The following is a 12,123-nucleotide window of genomic DNA, read 5'->3' on the forward strand; positions in this document are numbered from 1 at the left end:
CGCGACGCACGATGACGTCACGGGTCCGCCGGAAGTCTGGGGACGCGCCCTAGAGGCGCAGGCCTGGTGCAGCTAGAGGTTGGCCCATCCCAGCGGTAAGTCCGCCTCCGCTGGTTTGTTAGACGCCTCGGCTGGCCCCGGGGCTTTCGTCTCCCAGTGTGACCCGCCCTTCTTTCTTGTGTGTGGATACAGCCCCACCTCCACCCTGCTCGGGACTCAGGCACCTCCCGGTGTCCCCTCCTATCGTTCTGCTCCCCACTCCCCACCCCGGTTTCGGCTCCGGGGCAAAGCTCCCGCCAGGCCCGCCCGCTGGGATCTTCCGGCAGAATAGCCTCAGGGATGCCCTTCTATCGGATCCCCAGCATGGGCTCCCCAGGCAGAGGGATAAATACCGAAATCCAAGGCTCCCGGGTTATTTCTTCCCAATTAGCTTTTTCTCCTGATAATCTTATAATCCCGTTCACCCTGCGGGGTCTCAGCACCCCCCGACTTCCAAATTCCTTTCCACAGTGTATTCTGCCCCTGACTCCTAGCCTGTCATATTATGAGTGTTGAATTGATGTCTCTGCAGCCAGATCCAGCCTCCTAGAGGAACCATGTCTTCTGCACCTTTGGGTGCCAGCTGTTGTGCCAGGCACGCGCCGCTGCACAGGAGATGACGTTAAATTCCCCATGAATGTTCGGAGGAGGAATACCAGAGCTGCCGGCTGAAAACTATCCAAACAAAACAACTATGTAGGCACCCTGAATCACCTCGTGAGAATTGCTGCTCTTTGTTTCCTCTGTCCTATCTTGTGAAGAGTTTCTAGTTTGGTTATCTCAGTTGGAAGTCCCGCCCAGCATCATAGCTGCTAAGGTCAAAAGTACCTGTTTCCAGTTTCTTAATTCAGGCCTGTGTGTTGCCTCTGGATCCTCTGGGTGATCCCTGATTGTTGTGGTCTCTGTCCTGGAGGAATGTTTCATAGGACACCTTGCCTGATCCCGACCATGGGTTCCTGACTGCCTCTAGTGTATGCTTGTTCCAGTAGCATTGGCAGCAGATTCTTTTGAGTACATTTTGTATCAATGTCTTTGTGAATATTTTTATTTAGGAAAGTAAAAGAATTATTTATCGCTGGGAGAGGGAAGGCAGATGCATTTTGCATATTCTTCTCGCTTATTTTGGAATTTGCAGGCAGGAGATGCCACAAAGCAGACCACGTGGTTTGATTAGGAAACTTGAAGGAGAACTAGCTGGGAAGCCCCACTGAGAGGCAGAGTGGGCTTGAAAGTGGGTGAATTCTGTTTGTGGAGCCATTTGGGGAATTGATGTCTGAGAATATGCGTTGGAATATATCCCTCTATAGTAGTCACACTCTTTCTGTTCCTTTGTAGCCCCAGGATGGACTTCCTCTTTCTCTTCTTGTTCTACCTGGCTTCAGTGCTGATTGGTGTTGTTCTGATCTGCATCTGCTCAAAAACGCATTGCTTGAAAGGCCTGGTCGGAAGAGGAACACAGGTAACACTGAGGCTTGGATTTTGAATACCACCAGTCTAAAAGTCTTGTCGGTTTTCTATCAGAATGAAAAAGATGCCATTTTAATTCATTTGTTCACTTGTTCTTTCATTTTTGGCAGTTGTGGTAAATTCGAAATTCTCTCTGTTTTTGTTACTGTTGAAAGTAATCTTTGATAATACTTTCAGAGAAGATAGTATTCTCAAGGTTAGTTATTTTTCTCTGCATGTGATGCCTGTAACTGGGCATGAATGTGAACAGTATCTGCCTGGAGGGGCCTGATGGGTGAGACTAGGGGTGGTATGAGCAGAAAGCTGAACATTGGACTGCCTGCACTCCTCCAGGGATCAAAGTGGGCAAAATTAGGGTGAGCAAGCAGCCTTGGGAAGAGGTTGGTTTGGGAGGGGCCTGGGCTAATGCCCAGTGATCTGGACGTGGACTGTGGAACGTAGGATTGAACCCAAGGCAGGGAAGGGGGTGCAGTTCACACTAGCATTACCGGATTCATCACCTCTGCTCTCCTCCCTTTGTCTGATGACCCTGACTTGGTGCCTTGTTTGGGGTCAGGATGGAAATAGAGGAGTTGGCATCAAAGCCAGGCTGGCTGAGGGAAGCCCTCCTCTTTATTTTCACTTAAATCTCTTTGCTCATAATGCAGCAACACACCTGAACATCACCAGTATTGCCAGCTCAAAGTGAAGCATCTGATTTGTTTGGGAGTAGGGGGAGTGAGAAGTGAAATTGAATCTTTCTCTTTCCTTTCATTTCAGGTATTTTCCTATATAATCCCAGAATGCCTTCAGAGAGCCATGCTAAAATTGCTTCATTACCTCTTCCATACACGGTATTTATATTTCAGAGTTTGAATATTATCTTCTCTGTTTTGATTGATGATTGTTGCTGTCCTCTAGCTTTAAGAAATTCCTTGTTTGTTTCCAGAATGGTGCAGGGAGAGATGCTGGAGGGATCAAGAGCCCCAGGTCCAGAACCTCTGTGCACAGATAATCTGCATTTCCTCTCTGGGGTTTTGACATTCCTAATTTTAAATAAACATATTTAAAGAATGGGAAGGTATTGACGTGCCTTTCTGTAAGAAGAAATATATACTGATACTGAGACTTCAATTCCCAACAAGGATGGTGAGAATAATAGATACCACTTACCGAGTACTTACTGTGTGCTAGGCACTTTGTGAAATGTTTCACACAATTTCTTATGTAATTCTTCCTGTTCTCTCAGGCCCAGAGGATGTGCTTGTCCCTTGGTTAATCTTCCATAGTGTGGTATGATTTCTTCATGGCACAGCCCCTGTCAACAAGCCACGTACCTATTTCCTTTCAGAAACCACACCTTCATTATCCTGCACCTCATCTTGCAAGGGATGATTTATACTGAATACACCTGGGAAATACTTGGCTACTGTCAAGAGCTCGAGTTCTCCCTGTATTACCTCCTTCTGCCTTATCTGCTGCTGATTGTAAACCTGATTTTTTTCACCCTGAGTTGTGTGACTAACCCTGGTAAGTTGAGGCTCTTAGTACAAAAACCAGTGACAGCTCAACTGTCAGTCTTACTGGTAGCGCTACAAACAGGTAGTGGTCCCTCTAAGGCCTTTTCAAAAGAGTTGATATGTAGAGTTTGCATGATCTTTCAGTTTTGAGTGGTTCCTCATTTTATTTGTCTTTAATCTTCTTTCACAGATTATTTAGAACTACTTAAAATTTTCCATGTATTTTTTTTTTAGTTTTTTTGATACCTAATTGTGTTATATATAGAGCTTACAGTCTGCATGACACTATTCCTTTTAAAATTTTTATTGATATTTGCATTATGCCCAGGCATGTGGTCAGTTTCTGTGAATGATCCATGTGTGCTGGAAGAGAGTGTGTATTTCCTAGTTCTTGGGTACAGACAACCATATAAGTCCTCTAAATCAAGATGTTGATTATGTTCAGACCTTTTATATTCATACTCGTTTTTTGTTTGATCTATGACTGAGAGAGGTATGTGAACTCATACTGATGGTAGATTTGACAGATTTGTCCTTCACATGTTTTGAAGCTGTTATGTACTTGTGTGTGTGTGTGTGTGTGTGTAATAGTTAGATATATTCGTATTAGATGTATTCATGTTTAGAATTGGCATTATTTCTAGAATCTTTTTTCAAAATATAATGAGTCTTTATGTTACTAGTAGCTCTTTGCTCTCAAGTCTCCTTTGTCTGAAATTAATATTATTATACTCTCTTTTGATTGATACTTGCTTGGTATTATTTTTTCCATCCTTTTACTTTTAAACTTTTCTATCCTTGAAGGACCAAATGTCCATTAATTAATGAACAGATAAATAAAATGTGATACAACTATTCAGTGGAATATTATTCAGCAATAAGAAGGAATGAAATACTTATAGGTGCTTATAACATAGGTGAACCTTGAAAACATTATGCTCAATGAAAGAAGCCAGATACAAAAGACCACATATTGTGTGATTCTATTTATATGAAGTATCCAAGCAAGGCAAATCCATAGAGACACAAAGTAAAGAAGTGGTTGCCAGGGGCTGTGGGATTAGAGAGAAATGGAGAGTGAAGGCTAAAGGGTTTCTTATGGGGGTGATGAAAATGTTCTAAGATTGATTGTGGTGATGGTTGTACAACTCTATGAACATAAAAACCATTGAATTGTACACTCTAAACAGGTGAATTGGATATGGATTATATCTCAGTAAAACTGTTAAGTTAAAAATGAATTATTATAGCAGTTGTAGTTGTATTTTGTTGAGCTGTGTGAACATCCGGTCCACTGCATAGCTCGAAACTAACCCTTGTCTCTCCTTTTTTTCAGGTACCATAACAAAAGCAAACGAATTGCTGCTGCTTCAAGTTTATGAATTCGATGAAGTGATGTTCCCCAAGAACATGAAATGCTCTACTTGTGATTTAAGGAAACCAGCACGATCCAAGCACTGCAGTAAGTCTAACTCCGACCGCTCCATCTCTCCCCTCGCACGGCAGACAAGCGGACTTCGTCTGTAAGAGAATGCTGCACATATCTGGAAACAGAGCTGTTTGACCCCCAGGCATGAGGTGGCCACTGCTGGTAGGGGCCCGAGAGTGGTTTCTTTGAGATGCCTGGAGAAGAGGTCTTGTAGATGGGCAGCCTTCAGCTCTGGGCAAAACAGCCCTTCCTTTGCCTCGTGGCAGGACTTGCTGCCCGAGAGACATTTCTGTGGGATGTTGTGTTTGCAGACTTCAGTCCAGGCAGAGCCTACACTTCTGGGGAATGGCCAAGATTCTAGATGAGTGCCGTCCAACAAAAATATAATGTGGGCCACATACGTGATTTTTTAATTTTCTAGAAGCCACATTGCAAAGGTGAAAAAGAAATAGGCAAAATTAATTTTAATTCTATGTTTCATTTAACAATATATCTAAAATACCATTTTAACATGTAATCAATAAAAAAATACCACTCATGGGATAGCTTAAATTCTCTTTTCATACTAATTACTTGAAATACCTCAATCGATAGACACTAAGTTTTTGAGGGGGCTAGGTAATTAGGTTTTTATTCATTTATTTTGTAGTAGAGGTAGTGAAGATTGAACCCAGGACTTCGTGCATGCTAAGCACACACTCTACCACTTAGCTATACCCTCCTGCAGATAGACCCTAGATTTTTATTGGACATTCTTGATCTGTGTTTAGATTTCATAAAATTTGCAGTCGTAAGAGCTGATTCACATACCCACGCTTTTGCAGATATTCTTAAAAGTTTTTCAGTGACTGAAGCAGTACCAAAATATCATTGTCCTTTAATATCCACATCTACATTGCCATAGTGGTTCATCTTTACCAGAAGAATTGATATGACTTTAAAGCAAAAGCATCAGCTTGAAAATGATGTCTGTCCAAGTTGAGTAAGCTCACTAACTGTTAAGTCACCTGTTGTTCATGTTGAACTCACAGGAGCACTGCATAAATTGAAAAGTAACTGTAAAGGTATCAGTATCAACAAAGGATCCTTCCTAGTAGCTACGTTTCAAGCGCTCAGTCCCCACATGTGGCTGGTGGTAGTGTACTGGACACTGCAGTTCTAAAAGCTTGGTGATAGCAGCTGCCATTTCCCCCAGCTCATCCTGCTCATGTCAGGTCATGGAACTCTCAGTGGTGTGCATGGTGTCAGTATCCCATCAAGGATCAACTCGGGGTTGTGACTCCCCCTTTTCTGCACAGGTGTGTGTAACCGGTGTGTGCACCGCTTTGACCATCACTGTGTGTGGGTGAACAACTGCATCGGGGCCTGGAACACCAGGTACTTCCTCCTCTACCTCCTGACATTGACGACCTCAGCTGCCACCATGGCCGTGGTGAGCACTGTGTTTCTGGTCCAGTTGGTGGTGGTGTCGGACTTCTACCTGGAGACTTACGTTGATGACCTTGGACACTTCCAGGTTGTTGATACTGTCTTTCTTATTCAGGTAATTAATATTCAGGTAATTATGTTGTGGACTGTGTTTCTGATATCAAGTTTTAAAATTGGATAAAGGATGTTTATTTTCTCAGTCAAAACATGAAGGCAGTCCTTTTTTAAAAAAAAATCGATATATAATTTTAAAAAATTGATACATAATTTACATACCATAAAATTCACCCTTCTAAAGTATACAGTTCAGTGGTTTTAATATATTCACAGTCACATAACCGTTACCACTATCTAATTTCAGAACATCTCATCATCCCAAAAAGAAACTAACCTATTAGCAGTCGTTCCCCATTCACTTTCTCCCCAGACCCTGGCAACCACTAATTTACTTTCTGTCTCTATGGATTTGTCTTTTCTGGGGATTTCACATAAATGGAGTCATACAATATGTAGTCTTTTGAACTGATTTCTTTCACTTAGTATAATATGTTCAAAATTCATTCATGTAGCATGAATCAGTGCTTCATTCCTTTTTATGGCTAAGTAATATTCCATTGTGTAGATATATCACATTTTATTTACCCACTTGTCAGTTGACAGACATTTGTGTGTTTCTACTTCTTGGTTAGTATTGAGTAATGCTGCTATGATTGTTTGTGTACAAGGTTTTGTGTGGACGTAGGGTTTCATTTCTCTTTGATTATATATAGCTATGAGTGGGATTTCTAGGTCATATGGTAACTCTATTTTTAATCATTTAAGGACCTGCCAGACTGATTTCCAAAATATTTGCATCATTTACATTCCCACCAGCAATCTATGAAAATTCTAATTTCTCTACACTCTTAATAATACTTGTTATTATCTGTTTTTTTGATTATAGCCATTTAATGGGTATGAAGTGATACCTTGTTGTGGTTTGATTTCCACTTAGCCCAACGACGGTGTTGAGCATCTTTTCATGTGCCTATTGGCCATTAGGATATCTTCTTTGGACAAAATTTAGAGAAGCAGCAGCTCATTTTGAAATTGGTTTGTCTTTTATTCTTGTGTTGCAAGAGTCCTTTTTATATTCTGGACATCTGACCCTTATCAGATACATGATTTGCACATATTTTCTCCCATTCTATTGATTGTCTTTTCATTTTTTTGATAGTGTTCTTTGAAACACAGAAGTTTTTAATTTTGATGTTCAATTTGTTTTTCTTTTTGTTGCTTTTGCTTGAGTGTCATGGCTAAGAAACCATTGCTTAATCCAGGATCATGAAGATTTATACTTAAATATTCTTCAAAGTGTTTTATAATTTAGTTCTTGTATTTAGATCTTTGATCATTCTGCGTTAATTTTTATATTTTGTGTTAGGCAGGGTTCTAGATTTATTCTTTAGTTTGTGGATATCCAGTTGTCCCAGCAGCATTGTTGAAAAGACTGTTCTTTGCTCATTGAATTGCTCTGGCACTTTATCAAAAACTAATTTACTGTAATGTAAAAGTTGAAGCCATTCTTTTAAAAATAATTTGATTGCTGCATTTATGGGAAATAACTTATGAGCAATCCTTTTTTTTAGGTAACTGCCTAATTCTTGTTGAGTGTTTTTTTCTCTTTTGTTTCAAAGAAAATAAAATGAGCAAGTGGGATGTAGTCCATGAATGCAGGGTTGGTTCAATATTGGGAAATTGCTTAATATTTTACACCACATTGTTAAGTATAAGGAACAATAATATGATTATTTCTCTAGAAGCTGAAAAGCCTTTCACAAAATTTAACATCCATTATAACAAAAGCACTTCAAAAATAAGAATTGGAGGATATTGTTTTGATATGATAAAACACACCCATGGTCCTAAAGCTGGCATTTTTTTTAACTCTTATTTTGAAATAATTATAGATTCTCAGAAAGTTACAAAGAAATATACAGGAGCCCTAAACTCCTCTCCCCATGCCAAAATCTGTATGCAACCACAGCACAATGCCAAAAGCAAGAAATTGACATTGGCACAATCCATGAAACTGATTCAGATATCCCCAGCTATATATGCATTCATTTGTGTTGTGTGTGTAGCTCTGTGCAGTTTGTAACATGTATAGCTCTGCTTAACCACTGCTACAATCTGTCCAGCATTCGGACTCCCCACGTTAGCCCTGATAGCCACATCCTCCTCCCCACATCCCTGAGGCCTGGCCACCACCAGTCTGTTCTCCACTTGCAGTATTGTGTTACTTCATGATTGTTACATAAATGGAATCATACAGTAGCTTGTGTGATTTTTTTTTTTAAGTGAAAGTAATTTTACTCAGGGAGATACACACTCCATAGACAGAGTATGGGACATCTCAGAAGGCAAGAGAGGCAGCCCCAGAGCTTGGGGTCATCTAGGAAAGTGAGAGCAGCCAGTGATTGTTTTTTTTTCACTCAGCACAGTTTCCTTGAGATCCATCCAAGTGGTTGCATATATCAGGAGTTTATTCCTTTTTACTACCATACAGTATTCCACAGTGTGGATGGACTACAGTTTGCTTACCCAGATACCCTTTGAAGGACATTTGGGTCATTTCCAGTTTTTGGCTGTTAGTGATGAGGCTGCTGTGAACATTTGTTTACAAGTTCCTGTGTGAAAGTAAGTCTTCAGTGTGATTGTTGGGTTGTATAAGTCCATTTTAGGTTTTGAAAAGGAGTAGCACACTATTTTCTAGAGTAGTGGTACCTTTTTACATTCTCACCAGTGGCGGGAGAGGGACTGGTTTCTCTGCATCCTTGCCAGCATTAGCATTACCACTAATTTTCATTTCAGCTGGTCTGATAGCTATGTCCTGATACCTCATTGTTGTCTCAGTGTTGAGTAGTTTTTATTCTTACATTTTCGCCAATTATGTAAATTTCCAATCATATAACAGAGTGACTACCCACATACCTTCCACCTAGATTTGAAAATTGTTAACATTTTAATCTGTTTTCTTTCTGTATTGTATGTATATTTTTATTATTTTTACATTAGAAATAAGTTGGAGACATCCTGTTGCTTCACCCCTAAATACTTGAGCATGCATCTTTTCAGGATGTCAGCGTTCTCCTACATGTTTACAATTCTGTTGTCCCATTCAAGAAAAGTACTAATAAATCTACATACTCTCTAGTCCATTCAAATGTCTCCATTGTTTCAAATGAATCTTTTATAGCTCTTTTAACTCCTTGAACCAGATTCCACGTTATAGTTACACATTACATTTAAATGTTCCATGTTTTTAGTCTAAAATAACTCCTCTACTTTTTTTCCCTGAACTTGACATTTAGTTGTCTGGTTGTCTTTTAATGTGTCCCATGCTCTAGATTTTCATTTTCTTAATTGTGTCATCTAATTTTTCTCTGTTCCTTTATATTAGTGTAAACTGGAAGTTAGTTCTAGGGCCTTGATTAGATTTGGGCTAAGTATTTTTGGCAAAAGTGCTTCCAAAGTAGGGATGCGTATTTCATAGTGCATCCCATCAGGTGGGACATAGGATCCGTGAAGCCCGGGTTGATTCATTGGTTTAAGGTGGCGACCACCAATCCTCTCCGCTGGGAAAGTACATTTTCCCCTTTGCAATGGATAATCTGTGTATACAGTTTTGGACTCTCTTTAGGATAAATTCCAAAAAATAGAAGACTGGATCAAAGATTGTCAACACGTGTAAGTCCTTTGATACTAATATATATTGTCAAATTCCTTTTTAAAACCTGTCCTTAGAGCATTGTATATGTTCATTTCACTACATCAGAGCAGGCATTGAGCGGCCCTGGGGGTGGGAAGTGCTTCTAGTTTGATAGGAAAGTATGGTATACCTTTTTACAAAATTACATTTCATTCAGTATTTTTGATTACTTTCCTTGTTTGTCAGTCATTTGTGTATCGTTTTTGGTGTGAATTATGTCCTTTAATTATTTATCTATTTGATATTAGAATAACTTTTGATTTGAGGCCTTTATGTAATAATTGTAGTTCATTCTTGTTATATTTGTTTTCTATTTGTGTATATATATATTTTTTGGTATAAAAATGTTTAGATATTCAAATCTTTCTCTTTTCTTTGTAACTTCAGTTAGAAGTTCTCTCTGTCAAGAGTTTTGATAAATATCTACTTCTGCTTTCAAAAATATTGAACTCTTTCAAAATTCTTTATTTTGTCTATTATAAAAAATAAGTTATAAAAATTCAAGACATCCAGAGCTTTTAGGGATGGGGGGATGTGGGGAAGTAAGTGAAGGTAGTCAAAGGGTCCAGACTCCAGCTGTAAGATGAATAAGTCCTGGGGGACGTAACATACAGCATGGTGGCTGTAATTAGCAATACTGTATTGTATTATGTATTTAAAGTTGCTAAGAGAGTAGCTCATAAAAGTTCTCACCACACACACACACACACACACACACACACACATTCTATCTGTGTGAAGTGATGGATGTCTTAACTAACCCTATAGTAATCATTTCACTATATAACATATGTAATCATTATGGTGAATGTTATGTTGTGTACCTTAAACTTTCACAATGCTGTATGTCAGTTATATCTCAATAAAGCTGGAGGGGGAGATAAAATTTAAAATACCTTGAAAAAAAATAAAATGAAACGAAAACTGGGAATTATACCCTTCCCCTCCCAACAGTTTCACTCCCCAGAAGCAATCATTTTTATAGTTTGGTGTGTCTATTTCCGGTTTTTTCCCCGTGTTTAGATATGTGGCCATACACCTTCACTGAGTTTATTTTCACACAAATAGGATTCCACTGTGATTTTTGCATCTTGTCTTTCTCACTGGGCAATGTATTACCAACATCTTTTCCAAATTAGTACATAGACATTGACCTCATTTTAATGGTGCCTGTTCCGTAGTATGCCTGTCCCAGAGTTTTACTCTTCCTCATGGATAGACATTTAATTTGTTTCTTTTGGGAAGAGGGGCTGTTAAAATCAGTGCACCAGTGAATACCCTTGTATATGTATTTCTGTGGTGTATTGTTTTAGGAGAGAGATTGATCTCCTCTGTCCATCTGGACTTTATGTTGATGCATGAACTAAGATTTATTCCTTTATTTTCTAAATGGTTAACTGGCATAGCGCCGTCTCCTGCATATCTTTTCCCTTTCCTTCACTGTACACACTTCATTTAGCTCACATGAAATTCTTGCACGTACTAGAATTTCTTCCTGGGCTGTTTGTCAGTGCTGTTTATGGTTCTGATTTGTGTTTGATGGGTTGGATGTGTTATAGAGGTGGGTGAACTGGGGAGGCAGCTCTGATGTATTTGTGGACAAGACCATGGCTAGTGGGTGCCTAACTGCCTAATGTGCTGTTTCTTCTTTGCTCCCAGTACCTGTTCCTGACCTTCCCAAGAATTGTCTTTCTGCTGGGCTTTGTCATGGTACTGACCTTCCTCCTGGGGGGCTACCTGTGTTTTGCTCTGTACCTGGCTGCCACCAACCAAACCACCAACGAGTGGTACAAAGGTGACCGGGCCTGGTACCAGCATTGCCCCTACATGGCCCAGCCACCATCTGCAGAGCCGCAGGTTTACCAGAACATTCACTCCCATGGGCTTTGGAGCAACCTTCGAGAGATCTTTCTACCTGCTGCACATTATGAGAGAAAGAAGAAATAACAATGGAAGAGTGTAACTGCTTTTTAAATATAGTATGCATTTATTTATACATGTGGATACTTACTTTCTAAGCCTTGCTTTATTTATTTCTTTCCTGGTTTCTGCTGTGTTTATGAACCAGCTTTCAGTGGGTAAGGAGGGGAGGGGAAAACTAGTGTTTACTGGGTGCCTAACCCTTGCCAAGTGCCATGCTAATAAATCCTGTGGCAGAAATGCCCCTTCTCATCCTCTGTTCACTCAGCCAGTCGGAAAAGAGCATCTCTGAAGTCCTGGTGCCAATGGAATCAGAGGTGACTTCTCAGGGGCTCCAGTGGACCTTGGTCTCCCACTAGGCTCCTGGACAGGTGGGCCTTATGGCTGTGTTGCCTGTTGTGCAAGGGGGTCTCCGCGACCTGGAGCTGTTCCTGGCTGCGTCCTCTTTGATGTCCTTTCCATCTTTCCCAGGGGAAGGCCTTGGCTTTTTTTCATCTCCTTAACCACACCCAGCATCCTCTACTGGGCCAGGCCACTCTGGAGGGTACTGGGGAGTAGGGACTGTGGGGTAGGGAGGCAGCATTTGTCAC

General features: G+C 40.3%; 1 protein-coding gene across 2 annotated transcripts; it reads left to right on the plus strand.

Annotated features, from left to right (window-relative positions):
* The first annotated feature begins 33 nt into the window (after positions 1-33).
* On the plus strand, positions 34-11,615 carry ZDHHC4 (zinc finger DHHC-type palmitoyltransferase 4). 2 transcript variants are annotated; one of them, XM_031433311.2, is made up of 8 exons: positions 34-95; positions 572-735; positions 1,375-1,498; positions 2,266-2,339; positions 2,837-3,015; positions 4,342-4,467; positions 5,733-5,977; positions 11,273-11,615. In XM_031433311.2, exons 2-8 carry the CDS (start codon positions 677-679, stop codon positions 11,558-11,560), a joined length of 1,095 nt encoding a protein of 364 aa, XP_031289171.1. In that variant the 5' UTR covers positions 34-95; positions 572-676; the 3' UTR covers positions 11,561-11,615. The 2 variants fall into 2 exon arrangements, with proteins under 2 accessions (XP_031289171.1, XP_031289173.1); XM_031433313.2 differs by having other exon boundaries at positions 44-95; positions 572-756.
* The last annotated feature ends 508 nt before the right edge of the window (positions 11,616-12,123 follow it).

Source organism: Camelus dromedarius, chromosome 24, assembly GCF_036321535.1.
Source record: "Camelus dromedarius isolate mCamDro1 chromosome 24, mCamDro1.pat, whole genome shotgun sequence".
NCBI lineage: Eukaryota > Metazoa > Chordata > Mammalia > Artiodactyla > Camelidae > Camelus > Camelus dromedarius.

What these genes read in the sequence shown, in the direction of transcription:
- ZDHHC4 (XM_031433311.2), top strand. Translation starts at nt 677, where the DNA reads ATGTTCGGAGGAGGAATACCAGAGCTGCCGGCTGAAAACTATCCAAAC. An exon ending in TATCCAAACAAAACAACTAT is followed by an intron (nt 736 to 1,374) that starts GTAGGCACCCTG and finishes GTTCCTTTGTAG; the next exon opens with CCCCAGGATGGACTTCCTCT. An exon ending in TGGTCGGAAGAGGAACACAG is followed by an intron (nt 1,499 to 2,265) that starts GTAACACTGAGG and finishes CTTTCATTTCAG; the next exon opens with GTATTTTCCTATATAATCCC.